Source organism: Protomyctophum bolini, assembly GCF_963924005.1.
Source record: "Protomyctophum bolini genome assembly, chromosome: 16".
NCBI classification, from domain to species: domain Eukaryota; kingdom Metazoa; phylum Chordata; class Actinopteri; order Myctophiformes; family Myctophidae; genus Protomyctophum; species Protomyctophum bolini.
Window position 1 is genome coordinate 14,780,619 of NC_137877.1, and position 20,202 is coordinate 14,800,820.

Below are 20,202 nucleotides of genomic sequence, written 5' to 3' on the forward strand. Positions count from 1 at the left end.
TTTATTTATGGTATTTCATAGATTTGTCTGTCTGTGTTTGTGCTTTCTTTGGGGGGGGGGGGGAGGGGACAATCTTTTTAAATAATATTGGGGTTTTTTTATGTAGGAAAATAAATGGGCTTTATACTCGAGTCGTGATCCAAAATAATTGGTCTGTTACCCAGAAATGGGCCCCGATCCAGTGTGAGGGGAAACAGTGGTATATACAGTAGACAACCACATTCACCAGCTGCTTCTACATAACTTATGTATCATAGATGGTGTCACACTACTATATCACACTAATGCCCTCTAAAATGTATTGCATATTATTGTATAATAATACCAGATTTTGCAAAACAACATACCCATTTGACTCTTGATGAGGATGGGCGCGGCCAGCTCCAGCGGCTCGCTGTTGCCGTAGCGGTTCTGGGCGGAGATGCGGAAGTAGTAGCCGGCGCTGTCGATCAGGTTGGGCACGCGGCACGAGGTGCCATTGATGGAGGACGACACCAGCTCCCAGTCGGTGCCCTCCTTGTCCTCGCGCTTCTCCACAATGTAGTTGGTGATCATGGAGCCGCCGTCGTCGGTGGGGGCCTTCCAGCTGATGACCACCGAGTTCTTGAGCAGCGCGTCCAGAGTGATGGGGCCCACGGGGATGTCGGGTTTGTCTGGAAGACACACACGCACGGTGAGCGGGGTCAGCACTTCTCCAAACGTGTCCATATGTATAGCGTCGCAGTCGGGCGGAAAACTTGTATGTCCACATTGCAATACATATTTGACGAATGACAAGTGACTAACTAATAACTACATTGGATCCACTGGAACACAGTTCTTTTTACTACCCAAAAAGTAACACTTTTGGACAGGTTTTCCACCCGAAAGCTACGATAATATGTAGTATAATGAATGAAAAACACGCCAACAAGAGTACGATTCTGAAACGAAAAAAAACAAACAATCATACCTGTGATTTCAACGTTGAAGGCAGTGTCGGCGCGGCCGAAGTGGTTGTGCAGCCTGACCCTGTACTTCCCGCCGTGGACTCGGCGCTGGGCGTTCTTGATGATCAAGTGCGTGTAATGCTCCGTGGACTCGATGGTGATGTCCTCCGTGTTCTCCAGCGTCTTGGAGCCCTGAAGCCACATGATCTTGGGCTCCGGGCGGCCGATGTAGACGCAGTGGATCCTGAGGGTGCTGCCCAGCGCGGCGTGGTAGGTGTCCTTCAGTGGGTAGTCGGGGTGGAAGCGGGCGGCCGCCTCCAGTACCAGGAGGCCGGTGGTCTCGCACTCGCCGGCGTCGTTGACCGCCTTGCAGGTGTACTCGCCCTCGTCCCTCTGCTGGTCCGTGGTGATGGACAGCGAGAGGTTGCGTCCGTCCGAGCTCATCTCGTACTTGCGGGACTCGAGCACCTCCTTGCCGCCGTGGTACCACCTGATGACCGGCAGGGGTCTGCCGATGATCTGGCACTTCATGACGGCCGGCTGGCCGAACTTGGCGGTCACCTCGTCCATTTCCTTCCTCAGGCCTGGCGCGCTTTCGGCTGTAACCGTCGCAAGTCAGGTGTACGTTACTAACGGAGCCCTTTTATCACATTGCTAATTATTCAACAACTTCAGCTTTTCTATAATCTCTGTTGTTTAGCTGCTAGTTACAATTCTATTAACATACCAAGTCACTTGTGTATAAAACAGTATTTGACCTCTATACTGCTTACTTATTAAATAGCCTGTAATGATGACAATTCTCAAACAATTCACTTTCTATCTGCCGGCTCTATCTGCCAGAACATGACAGTTGACTCACCACTCAGTTTGGTCTTGATGCACGTGGCGGTTCTGCGTGGTCTGCTGATTCCAGTCTCGTTCTCAGCGAACACTCTGAACTCGTACTCGGTGGCCTCGGACAGACCTGGCACCGTGAACTCCTTGTCCTTGGTCCTGATCTTGTTGCATTTATTCCAGGTGCTCGCAATGGACTTCCTGTACTCCACCAAGTAGCCCAGGACCGGCTTGCCTCCGTCGCACTGGGGAGCCCCCCATTTGATCTTGATGAAGTTCCTGTCCACAGTCACCGTGTCGATCTCGCCCGGCTGGCTTGGCTTGTCTAGAAGAGAGATAATAATACACTTTATTAGCTTGTAGATCTGCTATTTTTTATGTGTATATATCAGGTTTAAGACAGGTCAGTTTGATGCGAAACATTATCGTATCATCCAGCATCCCCATCACAGTATGTTTCACAGTTCAACGGCATGAAACTCACCGAATGGATCTTTGCAGATGACAGCGTCGGACAAAGGTCCGGCCTCGGCCTCTCCAATGGCGTTTTTGGCGACAACGCGGAACTGGTACTCTGCGTCGGGTGTGAGTTTAGGCACGGTGAACATGGTGGAGGTCACCATTTTCTGGTGGCGAGAATAGGTCTCGACCGAGACCTCCTTGTACTCCACAAAGTAGCCGGTGATGGCGGAGCCGCCATCGTCCTTGGGTCGGGACCAGGACAGGGCCACAGAACTCTTGGTGACGTCCATGATCTCCGGTGGAGTGTTCGAAGGCTCCGGTACACCTGTTTTCAATCACAACACAGTCAATATTGTGGAAGATGTTTTGTACTTGTTGGCCATCTGGAAATGCAAGCTGTGTTCTGTGAGTGCATGAATGGTTCAAACGTAACATAAATGTGTAGAGGCATAGACGACGGTATATCGATTGTACTCACAGATGGGAGTCTTGGCGACCACCGGCTCCTCGGACTTCAGAGAAGCGCTGATGCCGAAGGCGTTCTCCGCGGTGACCTTGAAATGGTACTTGGATCCTTCCCTGAAGCCCTTGACCAGCAGATGTGTGTCGGTGACCCTGGAGTCCACCGTGTACCAGGCGTTCCTGGACGCCTCTCGTCTCTCCACAATGTATCCCAGGATGTCCGAGCCGCCATCATCCACGGGCGTCTTCCAGGACAACTTGACCGAGTTGGCCTGGATCTCCGTGAACGCCAGAGGGCCCTCGGGCGCGCTGGGGCGGCCGATGACGCTGACCTTGATCTGGGCCTTCTTCTTGCCCACCTTGTTCTCCAGGAAGAGGCTGTAGGTGCCAGAGTCTCCCCTCTCGGCTCCCTTGATGATCAGCTCGCTACCGTCATCCGTGTTGGCAATCATGGCCAGGTCGGAGACGGCACCGCTGTCCTTAGACCAAGTGCACGTCGGAGCGGGTTTACCCTTGATGGGCAGAGAGAGTCTGACGACTCCTCCCTGTCTCACCACGTAAAGCGTCTTGTATTTCAATTCCAGTTCGTAGTCAGGAGATTCTAGTCAGGAGAAGAAAAAAAGGGATGGTTAGAGGACTGGCTAAAGATTGATTGGAATGCTAGTAATCTAGGGATTTAAGCTTTTTGCAAGTCACTCTGGCTATATATTATCATATAATATATATATATATATTTGTATTTGTGTACAGTAGTTCATAGTAATAGACTACCGTATGCTGTGCATCCTTACCAAGCATCTCCGTGATTTTGACCGTTCCGGGAACTTCGGCGGGCTCTCCTGAGCCACCGGCGTTGCAGGCCATCACGCGGAACTTGAACTCCTGTCCCTGTGGCATCTTGGTCAGGGTGTACTCGCAGATCAGAGAAGGAGTGGTGTTGCACTTGAGCCATGCGTTGGTGTCCACCTTCTGCATCTCGATCAGATAGCCGTCCACCCTGGCATCACCCTCGTCGTCTGGAGGACTCCAGGCCAGGGACACAGACTCCATGGTGGTAGCTGTGACCCTGGGGTTCTGGGGACAGCCAGGGGGATCTTTTGTGGAGAGAGGGGGGTTCATGATATAGGTCAGTGTTTCTGTCATGGAACGACTTACAATCGTATTAGATTCAGTGCGCTTTGCTTGACAATTTTAAAGATTCCAATCAACATTCATTAACTCTGTGAGCTGCTCTTTAACAAAGTACCAGCTAAATGCCTCAAATGTAACTGTATAGCAGCATAATGTATTTAAAGAACATAAGGACGGCATAACTTACCGACGGGGTCTGTGGCGACCGCCGGCTTGGACAGCAGGCTGGGCTTGCTCAGTCCTCGGGCGTTGATGGCGGTGACCCTGTGCTCGTACTCCAGACCCTCGATCAGGTCGGTGGACCTGTAGCGGGTCATGGTGACCGGGTTCTTGTTGGCCCGCACCCATCTCTCCGAGCGCACTTCTTTGCGCTCGATGATGTATCCGGATACCTCCAGGCCGCCGTTCTCCTCCGGCGGATTCCACGCCACCGTCATACCGTCACGGGACGTGTCGAAGACCGTGGGTCTGCCGGGAGGTCCGGGAACGCCTGAGGGGGAGGACATTTGGAGCGTTTAGTGAGACAGAATGGCAGCTCTCTGTTATTTTCTGTTATTTTTTCACCTTAACATCATCATTGATGTTCATTGTTTAACTACCAAAAGTATTAAGTACTCATTGTGCAGAATGTCCCATTTCACAAGTTTTCAAATGTATAAAATGCATACGAATCTTTTGAAAATAGCAGAATCTACAGTACAAGCTTGTAGATCGGGCTATTTTTAAATGGCCGGCCGACATTTATATTACATTACTATTTCCATAGTCACTTTCACACCAGCGGGAGCTTACCGTATGCGCTCTTGGCCATTATGACCTCGGACTGCAGGAACTCTCCGGTGCCGTAGCGGTTGATGGCGGCGGCACGGAACACATACTCGTTCCGCTCGGTCAGGTTGACGAAGCGGAAGGTGGGCCGGCTGACGGAGTCACTGACGGGCACCCAGCCGGGGCGGTGGGCATCGCGCTGCTCCACAGCGTAGCCGCTGACCGGGGCGCCGCCGTCCCTGAGCGGGAGGTCCCAGCTGCACGTGATGGTGGTGGCGTCCACCTCGTCGAAACGGACCGGTCCCCTAGGCTCGTCGGGCTTGGCTGGAAGGAAGGTTCGGAAATGAAAGACGTTAGGGTTTTATGTAGTGGATTATCGTATAAGAGCCACATTGGTTAAATATTGTTTTTAACCAACACACATTGATTTATGAAAAAAATAAAGTACTTCCTCCCGACAGCAACTATAATGTATATACAGTTAAATACATTATTATTATTTTACACATACTTATTCATATACTATGACACCTTAAAACTCAACTCAAAACATGTTTATCTTATCTATTATAATAACTTATAGTCTTACACAGGGCGACGACTTTGATGACCTCCTTGACGACACCCACAACGTTCTTGACCTCCAGGGTGTACTCTCCGCTGTCGTTGATGTTGGTGTCTGAGATGCTGATCTTGGAGAAAGTCTTGGTGCTCGTGATCTTCACGCGCTCCGTCACCTTCAGCTTCTTGCCGGAGAAGTACCAGGCGCAGGCGGGCGGTGGCCTGCCCACGATGGGCAGCTCCAGCTCGAAGGTCTTACCGGCCAGCACGTTCACCTCCTTCTTGGGAATGCTGCTGAGGTCCACCACTGGCATCACTGGAACACACACGCATAGATTAGACAATATGCAAAGGATTCTACTCGCAAAACAACTACGTGAGGCCTCAACTAGGGCTGTTACGATTACACATTTACGTTTTTAACAAATTAATTGTGTTTTTGGCGTCGGAAATTGGAACATTATGAATAGAAATTACATTTATGTTTGCCTTATGGGCTTCGCAATGAAAAAGTGCACAGCACGGATATGACAAATAACCAAGAAATAAATATAACAAGAAATTACTGCCATTTTTATAATTTGTTTTAACAAAAATGGACACGATTATCACAAAATAATTTGCGATTATCTCAAATAATTACGATTAGACGATGATGTAATAATTGTGACAACCCTAGCCTCAACTCCTGCGTCTGTAACTCTTAGTTAAATTAACAATAAATTACTTTATTATATATATATAATTTTGGACTAATGCATATCAAACTGCTGAGCAATTCCGGGGCGTTAAAAACATACCTCTCTGTTCGTTCACTGTGACGGCAGAGACCATCTCTCTGGGCTCACTAGGCCCCTTGCTGTTGACGGCCATGACTCTGAACATGTACTGCTCGTTCTCGCCCAGCTTCTCCAGCGTGTACTCGAAGTCGGTCATCTTCAGTGTGGCCACCTTCATCCACTTGTCGGTGCCGACGCGGCACGCCTCCACCACGTAGGCCTGGATCCTGCTGCCGCCGTCATGCTCGGGCTTGGCCCAGGCGAGGGTGACCGAGGACTTGGTCACGTCGATCATCTCCAGCCTCTGCGGCTGCAGGGGCACCTCGCACACCAGAATGGCCTCGGGCGTCTCGCAGGGCTCGCCCATGCCGTAGATGTTCTCGGGCAGCACCCTGAAGTAGTAGAGCATGCCCTCCATCAGGCCGTCGATCTTGTAGGACGTCTTGCCGCAGCGGGGCGTGACTGTCTTGTACGCACGCATGGACGCCTCGCGCCGCTCAATGATGAAGTTGTTGACGGGCGCGCCGCCGTCCACGGTGGGAGCGTCCCAGGCGATGGTGACCGACTCCTTGGTCAGCTCCTTGATCTTGATGGGTCCGGTCGGGCCGGGGGTGTCTAAAGTTATATGGGAAGGATGATTCTAGTTAGTTAAAATATTTTAAAGTTCCATCGCATATAGTTTGTTTTGATCAATGCGTTATGACGACAGACAGACAGACAGCGACGTGAAACTCACCATAGATTTTCACCATGATGCCGACCTCCTGCTTGCCGGCGGAGTTCTCGGCCACCAGCGTGTACTTGCCGGCGTCGTAGCGGTGCACCTTGTCGATGATGAGCTGCGTGGCGGCGTTGGTGACCTCGATGAAGCCGCGCGCGTTCAGGTCCACGTCGGGCTTGCTCCAGGTGATGGTGGGAGCGGGGCGTCCGCTGACCGCCACGGACAGACGCAGCGAGCCGCCGGCCCGGAGGCAGATGGTCTTCTTCAGGTCGTCGTGGAGCTCAAAGTCGGGAAGTTCTGTTGGAAAAAAAGGCAGATTTAGGCTGGGAAATTAACCAAAAAATATACTGACTTAAATCTTGCTCATGTAGATCAGGGGTGTCGAGAGGGCCGCCCACTATAGTTCCACACTCACTCCAGAGGACCACATTGCATAATATACTGTCCTATCAAAAACAGCAGATCCACAAGCTAGAAACCTGTCTAGCAGAGCTACAAGCTCGAAACATGTCGCACTGTGATGTGTTTTGAGCTTGTAGATTAGGTTTCTTTTCTTCTGTACTATATTTGAATTGAAATCGTTTATTACATTTCAAATGGTTGAGAATCACTGCTCCAGACACTCATGCATTAGTAATAACAATAGATGACGAAGCCTTACCGATCCTCTCCATCGGCTCCACCTCGGCAGTCGGGTCGCTGAAGTCTCCGGTTCCGTTGGCGTTGACCGCGGCTACCTGGAAGTAGTACTTCTTCCCTGCCGTCAGGCCGGCCACGGTGTGCTCGGCATTCTTCAGCATCTTGTCGTGGCAAGGGGTCCACACCTCCTCGTCCTCCTCGGCGATGCCGGCCTCCTGCATCTCCAGCATGTAGCCCAGGATCTCAGCGCCCCCGTCCTCCACGGGACGGGACCACGCCAGGCTGATGCTGTCGGCGTGAGTGTCGGTGACGCGAGGGATGGAAGGTTCGTACGGGACGCCTGGCGGGGGGAGATGGGACGATCGATGTTAATATTAGAAGGATATTCTTATCGATGTTATCAATGGTAGTTCTGTTATTAGTACCATGTATGTATGATGCCATTATCAATGTTAACGAACAGTTGTTTTTTTGAGTAGACTTACATGTTGGAACTCTGCAGATGACGTACGCAGAAATCTCGCTGGCCTCGCTGTCTCCGGCCTTGTTCTCGGCCGTCACTCTGAACTGGTAGGTGTTGCCCTCGGTGAGGCCGGCCACCTTCAGCATGGTTTCCACCAGGGCTCCGTCCCTGTTGACCTTCACCCAGCGGGAGCTCTTCTTCTCGCGCCTCTCCACCAGGTAGTGGATGATCGGGCTGCCTCCGTCGCTCTCACACTTCAGCCACTCGAGGGTGACGAAGTCCGCTCCCGACGACAGGATCTCGGCGGTGCCCGGCTGAGATGGGACGGCTAGAAAGGAGGCACGAAGGGACATCCGGAGGTTAATTCACTACAACAGTTAATGTCACTTTTGTAATTTTGGTTTTTCAATTTAGAGATGACATATTCATCTAATCCTCTTTAGGTTTATCTTTTGAGGCAATTAATGTATGGAAAAAGTTAAGTATACTTACTGAACATGTTTCTGGCCACCATGAGGTCAGACTGGGCGTAGACTCCAGACCCGTACTTGTTCACTCCACGGACTCTAAACAGGTACTCCGTGTTCTTGAACAGGCGCGTGATGTTGACCGTGTTCTCCTTGCACTCGTCGTCCATGACCACCCAGTTGAGGCGGTTGGTGTCTCTCCTCTCCACGATGTAGTGGCTGATGGCGTCGCCTCCGTTCTCCAGCGGAGGCTTCCAGCTCAGCGTGCACGAATCCTCCGTGACCTTGCTGATCTCGATCGCACCCTCGATGACTCCGGGAGTGTCTGAGAAGAGAGAACAACACTCGTTAAAATAAATAAATGAGCCCCAGTATTCAATTTGAGTTGAATTGCTGGTATAGGTATTTGCTTTTTAAAATAAAAAATTAGAAATGACAAAGTGCAAGCAGAACAGTAGTGTTCAGACTCACCGAGCACTTGGACGTTGACCTCGGCCGTCTTGGTTCCGCTCATGTTCTTGACGGTCAAGATGTACACGCCGGTGTCGTCTCTGTCGCACAGCTTGATGACGGCCATGGCCTTGCTGGTGGTGTACGTGAGCTGGTACTTCTCGCACAGCTCCAGCTCCTTGGTGCCCTTGGCCCAGGAGCACTTGGGGTTGGGTCTGCCGCCCACCGCGGCGTCCAGAACCAGGTCCGAACCCGCTCGGACGTTCACCGTGTCCTGCAGGAGCTTGCCGTCCAGCTGGGCCTTCGGAGGTTCTGATGCACAACAGGAATGTAACAGTCAGTACGATAATAATAATAATAATTAAACTATTAATAATAAATGAACCTCAATTCTGCTTTTATACGTTTTCTTGTTGTTGTGGTTGTTTTGTTGAAGTTCGCATCTTACCTAGCGCTCCCGACTTGCACTTCACCTCGCCGGTGGTTTCGGAGGGCAGACTGTACACCTGGTTGGCGTTCTTGGCGATGACCCTGAACTCGTACGACTCGCCCTCTCCCAGCGCCGAGACCGTGAAGGTGGTGTCCGTCACGTTGGTGTAGTTGCACTTGAGCCAGCGGCCCTCCCCGGACTCCATGTAGGGCTTGCGCTCCACGATGTAGCCGGTGATGGGACTGCCGCCGTCGTTCATCGGGGTAGACCACTTCAGGGACACGGAGGAGCGGGTGCTCTTGCTGACCTCTGGTCTGCTCGGTGGATCTGAACACACACACACACAACAGTTAATCTGTGGGGTCCTATTGTCTGAAGTGGAACAAATGATTTGTATTTTGTGTATCAGTTGATTTTCGCACTTTTTTTCTTTTTTCAAACCCATTTTCAACCGTTCTTATTTTGGGCATGAAAGTGTACCTTTCCTTAAATGTATCTTCCAAAAGCTTAGTTATCAGCTTAATCTGCAAGCTCATAACTTTTGGAAGTGTTTACGGTAGGTACATCTTTGTACGACAAGAGTAATATCAGGGCAAAGGAGCTACTAAATCTTATATCTGTAGAACAAAATTGTGCTCATCCTCACCAACTGGGTTCTGCGCCACGGCTCTCTTGGAGGCCTCGCTGGACTTGCTGAGGCCAGCGCTGTTCATGGCGTACACCCTGAACTGGTACTCCAGGCCTTCCACCAGGGCCTCCACCCTGTAGTAGCAGTCGAAGCAGGGGATCTTGTTCTCCCTCACCCACAGGATGATGTTACTCTCCTTCTTCTCGATCCAGTAGCCCGTCACCTTGCTGCCGCCGTCGTTGTACGGCTCCTCCCACTTGATGGTCATGGCGTTGGCGCTGACGCCGGACACCTGGGGCCTGGTCGGCGGTCCGGGAGGCGCTGTTGAGGAACGGAAACGAGACATTTAAGACACCTGGAGGACTCAGCGTCATCGTTCTGTTATCGTCTAGACAGTAGACAGTGTAATATGACTCGTTTTTACTCACTATTGGTTGCAACTACAAGTTGGCAACCGAGGGATTCGTGTTTAATCTGCAACCCCCCCCCCCCCCCCCCCCCCCCTCTGGATAGCTAATTACGTTCAATCATGAAGTTACTCACTGAATGGATGCTCAGCGACGATGGTCTCAGACTCGGTGGACCTGCTGATGCCCATCCTGTTCTCAGCGCACACCCTGAAGCTGTACTGCATGTACTTGGTGAGGTGGCTGACGTGCAGCGACGTGCGCTTCACACTGGAGTTGATGAGCTGCCAGGCGGTGGAGCCGGACTCTCGCTTCTCCACGATGTAGTTGGTGATGTCGGTGCCACCATCGTCCTCGGGCGCCTGCCAGGTGAGATCGCATGACTCGGACGTGATGGAGGAGACCTCAACGGTTCCTTCGGGAGGACTAGACTTTCCGATGACGTTGACATCGACGGTGAAGGTCTTGGTTCCCACCACGTTCTCCAGGACAAGGTGGTACTTGCCACCGTCTCCCCTCATGGCCTCCTTCATGGAAAGGCTGGCCCTGCCCTTGGACGTGATGATCTGGCACTTCTCCGTGCTCTTCAGCCTTATCTCCTCCAGCTTCCAGGTGACCTTAGGAGCAGGTCTGCCACTGATGGGAACGTCAATGGTGAAGGTGCATCCGGACCTGGTAGTGATGAGTTGGTTCGCAATCTCGCTGAGGTCGGCTGCTGGTTCGATATGAGGCTCCTTCACCAGAACGGGCGCCTGGGTTTCTCTGGGCTGGCTGAAGCCGGCGTCATTCTTGGCTTTCACGCGGAAGGAATATGAGTCTCCCTTGTTGAGCTTCTCCACGTCGTAGGTGAGACCCTTGGTGTTGCCGACGGTCATCCATTTGTCTCCGTCTTTAACCATGGCCTCGATGAGGTAGCCCTGGATGCGGCTGCCGCCGTCGTGCTCTGGTTTGAGCCAGCCCAGGGATACGCTGGTGTCCGTGGTGTCCAGGACGTCCAGTCTCTTAGGAGCGGCAGGCTCCGCGGTGGCGCTGACGGGCTCCGGCAGCTCAAAGGCCTCGCCTACACCCAGCTGGCTCTCGGCCGAGACTCTGAAGAAGTACGGCACCGCCTCCAGCAGGTCCTGGACCTTCAGGATGAGTGCGGGGGAGTTGGCTCCGCACTGGATCCAGGTGCGGCGGCTGGACTCACGCCTCTCCACGACGTAGTGGAGGATGCGTGCGCCGCCGTTGTTGAGAGGCGGCTCCCAGACGAGGGTGACGGACCCTTGGGTGACTTCCTTGAAGGCCACGGCCTGTGGAGCTCCGGGGGTGTCCATCACCTTCACCGTAAAGGTGATGACCTTGTTGCCGTCGGTGTTCTCCAGCGTGATGGTGTATTGGCCCGAATCGTTCCTGTTGCAGTTTTCGAGGGACAGGGAGCTAGAGCTGTCTGTGGTCAGGACCTCGGACATGACGCCCAGCTCTCCGTCCTCCTTCACCCACGTGGCGGTGGGGATGGGCTTTCCTCTGAACTGGACGGCCATGCACACGGAGGCTCCGGCCTTCACGATGTGCGTCTGCTTGAAGCTGGCGTCGATGTCCACCTGCGGTGGCGTCAGCCTGTCCATGGCCACTTCGGGCTCCTCGGTCTCCTGCGGGTCGCCGGCGCCCACGTGGTTGACGGCCGACACACGGAAGCGGTAGACCCCGCCCGTCTTCAGGCCGCCCGCCGTGTACTGCGTCTCGGGCACCAGCTCCTCGTTCATCCTCTTCCACTCCTCGTCCTCCAACTCCTCCGCTCCCTCCGCCATCTCCACCACGTAGCCCAAGACCTCCATGCCTCCGTCGTCGCTGGGCCGGCTCCATTCCAGGCTGATGGAGGTGTCGGTGGAGTCAGACACGCAGACCACGGACGGGGCCGCAGGGATGTCCTTGGGCTCCTCGGCCTTGATGGCCATGGAGACGTTGCTGGGCGCTCCGACGCCGGCGTCGTTGACGGCCATCACACGGAACTCGTACTCCATGTCCTCGGTGAGGCCGGTGACCTTGTGGCCGCATTCCACGATGGGCTTTTTGCACACCACCTTGTAGAAGCGGACGGTCTTCTTCTCGCGCTTCTCCACGATGTAATGCTGGATGGCGTTGCCTCCGTCGTTAGTGGGAGCTGCCCAGCCCAGGGTGATGGTCTCGCCTGTCGTTTCGGTGGCATCGGGAGTGCCTGGAGAGTCGGGGGTAGCTGGGAGAAAACAAGATGAAATGTTTTTAGATACTAATGTGGAGGCATAAAAATGATAATATAATTCATTCAATCATCCGTAGCTTTGCAGTTAGCCATAGAAGAACTTGAACATCATTATACTTTGAATGGTGAGCATTCTGAGCAATGTGAACACGTTATGTATAAATTATCTCATTCCCAAGTTCTTTCCTGCAGCATGTTAATCAACTTACTGTATTGCATCACTGCAATGATGGGGCTGGAGTCGATGGTTCTGCCGACACCAAACTTGTTGGCGGCAGAGACCCTGAACTGGTACTCGTTGGTCTTGATGAGCTTGGTGGCGTCGTAGGAGCACTCGAAGCACTCGTCGGTCACCAGGGCCCAGGAGATCTTGGCGGTCTCGCGCTTCTCTACGATGTAGTGGGTGACCTCTGAGCAGCCGTCGTTCTCTGGAGGGTTCCAGGTCAGAGTGACCTTGCCCTCGGCGATGTCAGAGAACACGATGGGTCCCACCACTTCCCCGGGGGTGTCTGCACGATGGGAAGAACGAAAAAAGTGTGGTCAGATGAATAAAATAAACTACTATCAAATCAATTTACTCATGAACTCATTAAAAGGATAACACTAATTCATCAAGACCACCGACCTTGCACTTGTATGTTGATCTTGGCCTTCTTGGTTCCGGATCCGTTGGTGGCCTCCACGGTGTACAGGCCCTTGTGCGTGCGGTCGGCGTCTCTGACGAACAGCGTGCTGGCTCCGGCCACGTTGATCACGTCCATCATCCTCTTGGTGATCTCCACGCCGTCCCTGAACCACACCACCTTGGGGCCGGGTCGGCCGGTGATGCTCACCTTGACCTTGATGTTGTCTCCCGCCTTGACGGTCAGACCCTCAAAGTATTCAGGACCAAACTCGATGTTTGGTGGAGCTTTGGAGGGGGAAAAGAAATGTTGTGAGTTAGTACCGGGTATACGCGACTGGTGCGATTTTGGAAGAGCGAGCTGAGGTAATTGAATTTACTAGATTATGACATGAGATTGGGATCCTGGGTTATATTTGTCAGAGTCAGAGTAATATAGTTAACCTCCATGTATTTACTTAACTAATCCAAATGTGAAGGACCGATTCATACCGATCTCATACAATAGCACTCACCATTCTCGTCTCGGACACAAATTAAGCCAGATGAGTTAGAAGGTGGGCTGACGACACCAATGGCGTTTCTGGCGATGGCTCTGAACTCGTAGCGTTCGTTCATAGTTAGGCCGGTGACCGTGTACTCGCAATCATGGCAGTCGGTCAGGTTAGCCTTGAACCAGCGACCCTTGCCTTGGCGTTTCTCAATGGTGTAACCAGTGATCTTACTGCCTCCATCGTGTTTGGGTGCATCCCATTTCAAGCTCACGGAGTCAAAGGTCACGTCTGTGTAGTCCGGCATTCCAGGAGCATCTGAAACACACACACACACAATATAATTTATAGTGTGGCATAATTGAATTCTAAAGCTAAAAAGCATCACATTACACTTTTTTTTAAAGTGGCACAATTTTTGTTGACTATACAATTTGCAGCAATAATGATCATGTATACAGAAATGTACTCACCGACAGGAGAGACAGCCATGGTGGTCTTACTCTCGTCACCCATGCGGCTGAAGCCAGAGTCATTCTGGGCGTAGACTCTGAAGCTGTACTCCAGACCTTCGATCAGCTCCAGGATCCTGAACTCGTTCTCCTTCACCAGGAACGTGCTGACCTTCTGCCACATGACGCTGTTCTTCTCCTTCTTCTCCACGTGGAAGCCCTGGATGGGCGCGCCACCGTCGTACAGCGGCTGCTCCCACTGGATGGTCATGCCGTCGTTGGTGACGTTGTACACCACCGGCTTGCCCGGCGGGCCTGGCGGCCTGAACTGGTGCTTGGCAACGACCATCTGCGAGAGCAAGGGCTCGCTGACGCCGTACCTGTTCTCGCAGCGCACTCTGAACTGGTACTGTGCGCCCTTGATCAGGTTGCAGATCTTGTACTCGGTCTGCTCCACCTTGGAGCAGGCCATCTTCCAGTCGGTCTGGGTGGCGTCGCGCTTCTCCACCGTGTAGCAGGTGATCGCTCCGCCTCCGTAGTCGTTGGGTTCGTCCCAGGAGATCATGATGCTCTCCGCTCTCACCTCGTCCAGGCGGATAGGTCCGACGCATTTGGACGGCGGTCCCAGGGTGATGACTTGGATGGCGAATATCTTCCTGTTGATCCTGTTGTCCAGGACCATGGAGTATTTGGCCTCGTTGTCCTTCCTGATGTTCTTGATCATCAGAGTGGCCTTGTTCTCTGTCGTCTTGAAGCGGATCTGCTCGTCCTCCCTCAGAGCCAGGCCGTCCTTCTGCCAACTGACACTAGGTCTGGGCTTGCCCTTGTATGGCAGCTCAATGTGCACATTGTGACCCAGTCGGACTTTGATGGTGCTACGTTCGTATTCTGAAAGGTCCGCGTCTGGTGTGATGATGTAGTCAATCACCTTAATGGGCCCGATTTCAATAAAGTCGCCGTGTCCCTTATCATTCCTGGCAGCGACTCTAAAGAACATCTCAGAGTGCTCGTTCAGCTTCTTGACTATATACTCACAGTGTTTGCTGGAGCCGGCCAAAGTCCATGTCTCCTCACCCTTGAGTCTTGTCTCAACAACATAGTCAGAGATGATGCTGCCGCCATCATAGTCAGGTTTCAGCCACTGCAGAGTGACAGAAGTTTTGGATGAATCCTTCATAGAGACCTCCTTGACTGGTCCCGGAGTCTCGGTAGCCTTGACTGGATCAGCGGTGTCACATGTGTCACCCACACCGTTCTCGTTCTCAGCCATCACACGGAAGAAGAAGGTAGTCTTCTCCGAGAGGTCTTCAATGGTGTATGTGGTCTCTGTGCACTTGGTGGTCACAGGGGCGAAAGATCTCTTGGCGGAGTCTCTCTTCTCAACAATGTAGTTGGTGACCTCAGCACCGCCGTCGAGCAGAGGAGGCTCCCAGCAGAGAGTGACCTTTCCTCGGGTCACGTCCTTCAGCACCAGGTTCTGGCACTGAGCGGGAGTGTCCTGGACCTTCACGGACAGAGTCAGGAACTGGGGCTCGCCCACGCCATTCTCAATCTGTACCGTGTACTTGCTGGTGTCGAGCCTGGTCACCTCACGCATGACCAGCACCGAGGTGGAGTCGGTGTAGTGGAACTCATACTTGGGGTCTTTGTCGATGCACTCGTCTCCCTTGGTCCAGGAGGTGGTGGGAGCGGGTCTGCCCTTCAGAGGGACGGACAGCTCCACGTCTTTACCCGCCTTCACGATGTAGTGAGTTCTCATGGCCACGTCTGGGTCCACCTTGGCCTCCTCTGCAAGAACCAGGAGAAACACGGAATGAATACCGACAATCTTATATAGGCGGATTAATTGGATTGCATTGAACTTGACCTGTTCTATTCCTTGACTGTGGGGAACGTGTTTATTTGTTTTGACTTTACATGTACTAATGCAGAGAATGCGTACTGTGTTGAATGTACTAATAATTGTAATACTATTACTAGTGCTGCAAAATACTAGTACTATTCAGTATGCAATGTTTGGAACGTACCCAGGATATCCTTGGCCTGGACAGGCTCTTCCATCTCCAGTGGCTCTCCGCGGCCGGTGCAGTTCACCGCAGACACTCTGAAGTAGTAGTTGACGCCTACTTTCAGGTCATGGGCGGTGTATTCCGTGGTCTTCACCTCTCCCTTGACGGTAAGGAGAGTCCATTCGTCTTCTTTCTCTTCCTCTCCCTCTACCTCCTCTACCTCTATCATCTTCTCCACCATGTAACTGGTGACCTCGCTGCCTCCGTCCCATTCAGGCTTCGACCAGCCCAGAGTGATGGAGGTCTTGGTGGAGTCCACCACCTTCAGCTTGCATGGCTCATCCGGAGTTTCTGATGAGAATGACGCATTATTGACATACAGAGGTTAGCTGGATTTAATCACAAGGTACTACAATATCCAATGTAAAATACTGGCATTTAAACCTGCTTCTCTTAACAGCAAAGCAACTGATTATACAATTGTATATGTTTTTTTTGTATATACAATACAAGATCTTGGTGTACTGACCGACTGGATCGGCTGCAATGTAGTAGTCGGAAACAAGGGAGTACGGTCCCTCTCCGGCCTTGTTGATGGCACAGACGCGGTACTGGTACCCGTTGCCTTCCGTCAGGTGGCAGATGGACATCTTGGTGTCGGCGATGGGGTCCTTCAGCACCTTGATCCACCGCTGGCTCTTCTTGTCGCGTCTCTCCAGGTAGTAGCCAGTGACAGCCGCACCTCCGTCCACGCCGGGCTTGTCCCACTGCACCTCCATGGTGGTCTTGGTGGCGGTGCTAACGTAAGGCGTGTGAGGCTGTCCGGGCGTGACTGAAGAGATCAAGCATGGTTTTAACAATCAAAATGATAAGACCTGAGTTCAGGCACATTTAAGCTATTAATTTACATCTTACAGGTTAGCAGCATAGAGTAGAATCTAAATTAATGTTAATAATGAATGGAATAATTACATACTCGAAGCGACATGAAACTGCCCTTGTGTTGTTTCTGTGTTTCTCGTATGCTTAATGATTTCACGTGGTCACAACATACCAAAGGCGTCCTTAGCGACGACGGGGTCAGACTCCAGGGGCTCGCCCACTCCAAACTTGTTGACTCCCATGACGCGGAACTGGTACTCGGCTCCTCGGACCAGTTTGTTGACCGAGACGTACGTGTATTCCAAGTCGTCCGAGACGGTGGACCAGACAACGCGGCTGGTTTCGCGTCTCTCGACCACATAGTGGGTCACTTTGGCTCCGCCCTGGTCGGCCTCTGGGACCGGCTGCCAGCTCAGGACAATCTTCTCTGTCGAGACTGAGTTGAAGGTGATCAGTCCGGCTGGAGGTCCACATTTGTCTAGAAGAGGAACACAAACCAATTAATTATAGTCATTTGATAACTAAGCCACCGTCTATATTTGTAGTGTAATGATGAATACCACTGTGGAACACAGGGAGAATATTGTCTGGTGGTCTTTAAAAGAGATTCACTGAACAATGGAATGCTTTGAATATGATGCAGTATGTCATAGCTGTCAGGGGACGTACCTAGGATCTCGATTCTGATCGATGCAGACGCAGAGCCCAGGGCATTCCTGATTTTGATGTCGTATGCTCCAGTGTCGGCACGGGTCGCACCCTTGATGCAAATACCAGAATACTCGTCGGTCGTGGTCTCCACAGACAACTTGGAGGTCATCACCAGCTCCTTGCCGTTCTTGAACCATTCGATGTTCGGCAGAGGCTTGGCAATGAGTCCTACTCTGAGCCTGATGTTGGCTCCGGCTGGGTACTGAACCACGTCCAGGTACTCTGGAGGAAGGTCAATGGCGGGCGCACCTGGGGAGGAAATACATTGAAAGGTGTTACAGGAGTTCATTCATTTGCCTTCAGTGCCTTCACTTTACACCTACTTTCACACACGTTACGTAACGGATAACATTTGACTATGAACTCACCACATGAATCAACGCAGGTGACTGGGCCGGCGATGAGAGATGGGTTGCTCACAGAGCCGACGGCGTTCCTGGCGTAGACCCTGAACTCGTAGCTCTCGTCCGCCGTCAGGCCGGACACGGTGAAGGCCATCTCGATGATGTTGGTGAAGTTGGCCTTGACCCATCTGCCGCTGGTGGGATCTCTTCTCTCCAGGCTGTAGCCGGTGATCTTGGCTCCCCCGTCGTACGGAGGCCGTGCCCAGACCAGGCTGACCGAGTTCTTGGTCACCTCTGTGATGCGAACGTTCGCTGGGGGCTCTGAAACAAAACAGCCAGGGGGATTAGGAAACAATGAATTGGTATCATACAGTGTAAGAGACATTATATAAATTATACAAGTGATATTTTGTTATTATTACTGGAAAGAGCCCCCATCCAAATTATTTCTAATGAACTTGATTAAAGTGACCACCTCTCAAGCCACCCGTACCCTGTTCTTCAAATCAATCATGCTGCGTTTAACAGCACAACATCAACAGATTAAAAAAATAACAATCAAAAACGGTCCCACAGCACAGTCAATTAGAACTCTACTCACCGCAGGCATCAATAGCCAGGACCTCCTCAGAGACTTTGCTCAACTTTCCGATGCCAGCGGCGTTCTCAGCTGCCACCCTGAACTCGTAGATGTGACCGGGGCAAACGTTGGCCACCCTCCACTGCATGGCTGGGATGGCAGACTTGTTGACCTTATGCCACAGCATGCTGCTGCGCTCCTTCATCTGGAGGTGGTATCCAAACACTGTGTTCCCGCCGTCCATGACCGGCTCATTCCAGCCGATGGTGAGGCTCTCCCTGGAGACGAAGCTCACCATCGGTGTGGATGGAGGTCCAGGGATGGCTGGAAGAGACACAGTGAAGACTACGTGAGGGGGCGCCGTACGTTCAGGTCACAATGAATGGATGCATCAATAGTTACGTGGAAGTCATTCGAGTACATTGTGAGATCAATGGAATTAATAGTTAATCCTCAACACCTAACTACTGTGAGTAAATGCTCAAAATCTTTAGTTAAAAATGAATAAAGTTGTACAGAAGTGCAATGTACAGTTATTTCTGAATAATGGGTAATCGATGACATGAATTGACTTACTGTATGGAAGTTTGATTGTGATTGAACCGGTGTCAATGTGGTCGCCGATGCCGTAGCGATTCTCCCCCTTGATTCTGAACTGATAGCCCTCTCCCTTGGTCAGCTTGGTCACCTTGTAAGTGCTCCTCGCCACATTGGACGTCACCTCCTCCCAGTTGGGGGTGCTGGTCTGACGCTTCATAATCACGTAGTTGGTGACGGGGCTTCCCCCGTCGTACTTCGGAGGAGCCCACTTCAGGCAGACGGTGGTCTCGCCAATCTCTCCAACTTCGACTGGGCCGGTCGGAGCTCCGGGTATGTCCAGCACCACCACGATGATGAAGATCTTGGTGGTTCCGCCCACATTGGAGGCGGTGATTTCGTACTTGCCGGCGTCCGCGGCGGTGCTCTCGTTGAGCGTGATGACGAGGCTCTCCGGCGTTACTTCCGTCAGGAGCCTCTGGTGGCCCTTTATGACCACGTTGTTCCTGGACATGGACACTTTGGCCATGGGCTTGCCAGTGAGAGGAATCTCAAAGGTCAGGTTGGAGCCGGCTCTCACGTAGACACTGTGGTTGGGGTAGTTCTTCATGTCAAACTCTGGAGCCTCTGTTAAATAAAATACAAGTAATGTTTAATATGAATGCCTCAGAATTATATATCACATTTGCAAGAACAAAAAGAGAATACAAATAATATAGATTGTATAGTATAAGTAAAACAAACTGTAAAAACAAGTGCGATGAGGCAAAGGAATAGAGCTCCACCAGGCCCAAGCAATGATATTATATACTATATATAACAGAGGAAGGCCGCGAAAGCGGATATCATACCTTGTATTTCCTTGACCATAACGGGTACAATCATCTCCTTGGGTTCACTGAAACCAGCGTGGTTCTCGGCACTGACTCTGAAGAAGTACTCGCCGTTTTCCCTCAGGCCCTTGATGGTGTGGTTCATGGTCTTCACGTTGCAACACTTCACCCACTTGTCCTGGCCCTTCTCCAGAGCGTCGATGAGGTAGCCGGATACTCTGCTGCCGCCGTCGTACTCTGGCCGGGTCCAGGCGATGGTAATGGTGTCCTTTGTTACGTTTGCAACTCCAAGTTTTGTGGGTGGACTTGGCACCTCTGTAAAGATGGATGTCACATATTATGATAAATTACAAAAAGAAGTTTATTCTAAAGTTACACTTTAGAAT

General features: G+C 51.9%; 1 protein-coding gene across 2 annotated transcripts in view; it reads right to left on the reverse strand.

The window, feature by feature from the left end:
* ttn.1 (titin, tandem duplicate 1) overlaps positions 1–20,202 on the reverse strand; it is a 168,336-nt gene that overhangs the window by 8,807 nt on the left and 139,327 nt on the right. For both annotated transcript variants that reach the window (XM_080784967.1, XM_080784968.1), the window contains 30 exons: positions 19,835–20,131; positions 19,023–19,610; positions 18,468–18,770; positions 17,891–18,187; positions 17,481–17,771; positions 16,984–17,289; positions 16,459–16,761; positions 15,948–16,280; positions 13,942–15,708; positions 13,493–13,786; positions 12,981–13,265; positions 12,565–12,864; positions 10,271–12,349; positions 9,746–10,048; positions 9,118–9,426; positions 8,691–8,981; positions 8,245–8,544; positions 7,775–8,080; positions 7,312–7,629; positions 6,666–6,947; positions 5,951–6,544; positions 5,179–5,466; positions 4,614–4,913; positions 4,009–4,311; positions 3,482–3,784; positions 2,707–3,291; positions 2,251–2,553; positions 1,792–2,091; positions 953–1,528; positions 348–653 (listed from right to left, as the gene is read on the reverse strand). In XM_080784967.1, coding sequence (XP_080641093.1) covers positions 348–653; positions 953–1,528; positions 1,792–2,091; positions 2,251–2,553; positions 2,707–3,291; positions 3,482–3,784; positions 4,009–4,311; positions 4,614–4,913; positions 5,179–5,466; positions 5,951–6,544; positions 6,666–6,947; positions 7,312–7,629; positions 7,775–8,080; positions 8,245–8,544; positions 8,691–8,981; positions 9,118–9,426; positions 9,746–10,048; positions 10,271–12,349; positions 12,565–12,864; positions 12,981–13,265; positions 13,493–13,786; positions 13,942–15,708; positions 15,948–16,280; positions 16,459–16,761; positions 16,984–17,289; positions 17,481–17,771; positions 17,891–18,187; positions 18,468–18,770; positions 19,023–19,610; positions 19,835–20,131 — 13,410 coding nt within the window. The remainder of the gene's footprint in view (positions 1–347; positions 654–952; positions 1,529–1,791; positions 2,092–2,250; positions 2,554–2,706; positions 3,292–3,481; positions 3,785–4,008; positions 4,312–4,613; positions 4,914–5,178; positions 5,467–5,950; positions 6,545–6,665; positions 6,948–7,311; positions 7,630–7,774; positions 8,081–8,244; positions 8,545–8,690; positions 8,982–9,117; positions 9,427–9,745; positions 10,049–10,270; positions 12,350–12,564; positions 12,865–12,980; positions 13,266–13,492; positions 13,787–13,941; positions 15,709–15,947; positions 16,281–16,458; positions 16,762–16,983; positions 17,290–17,480; positions 17,772–17,890; positions 18,188–18,467; positions 18,771–19,022; positions 19,611–19,834; positions 20,132–20,202) is intronic.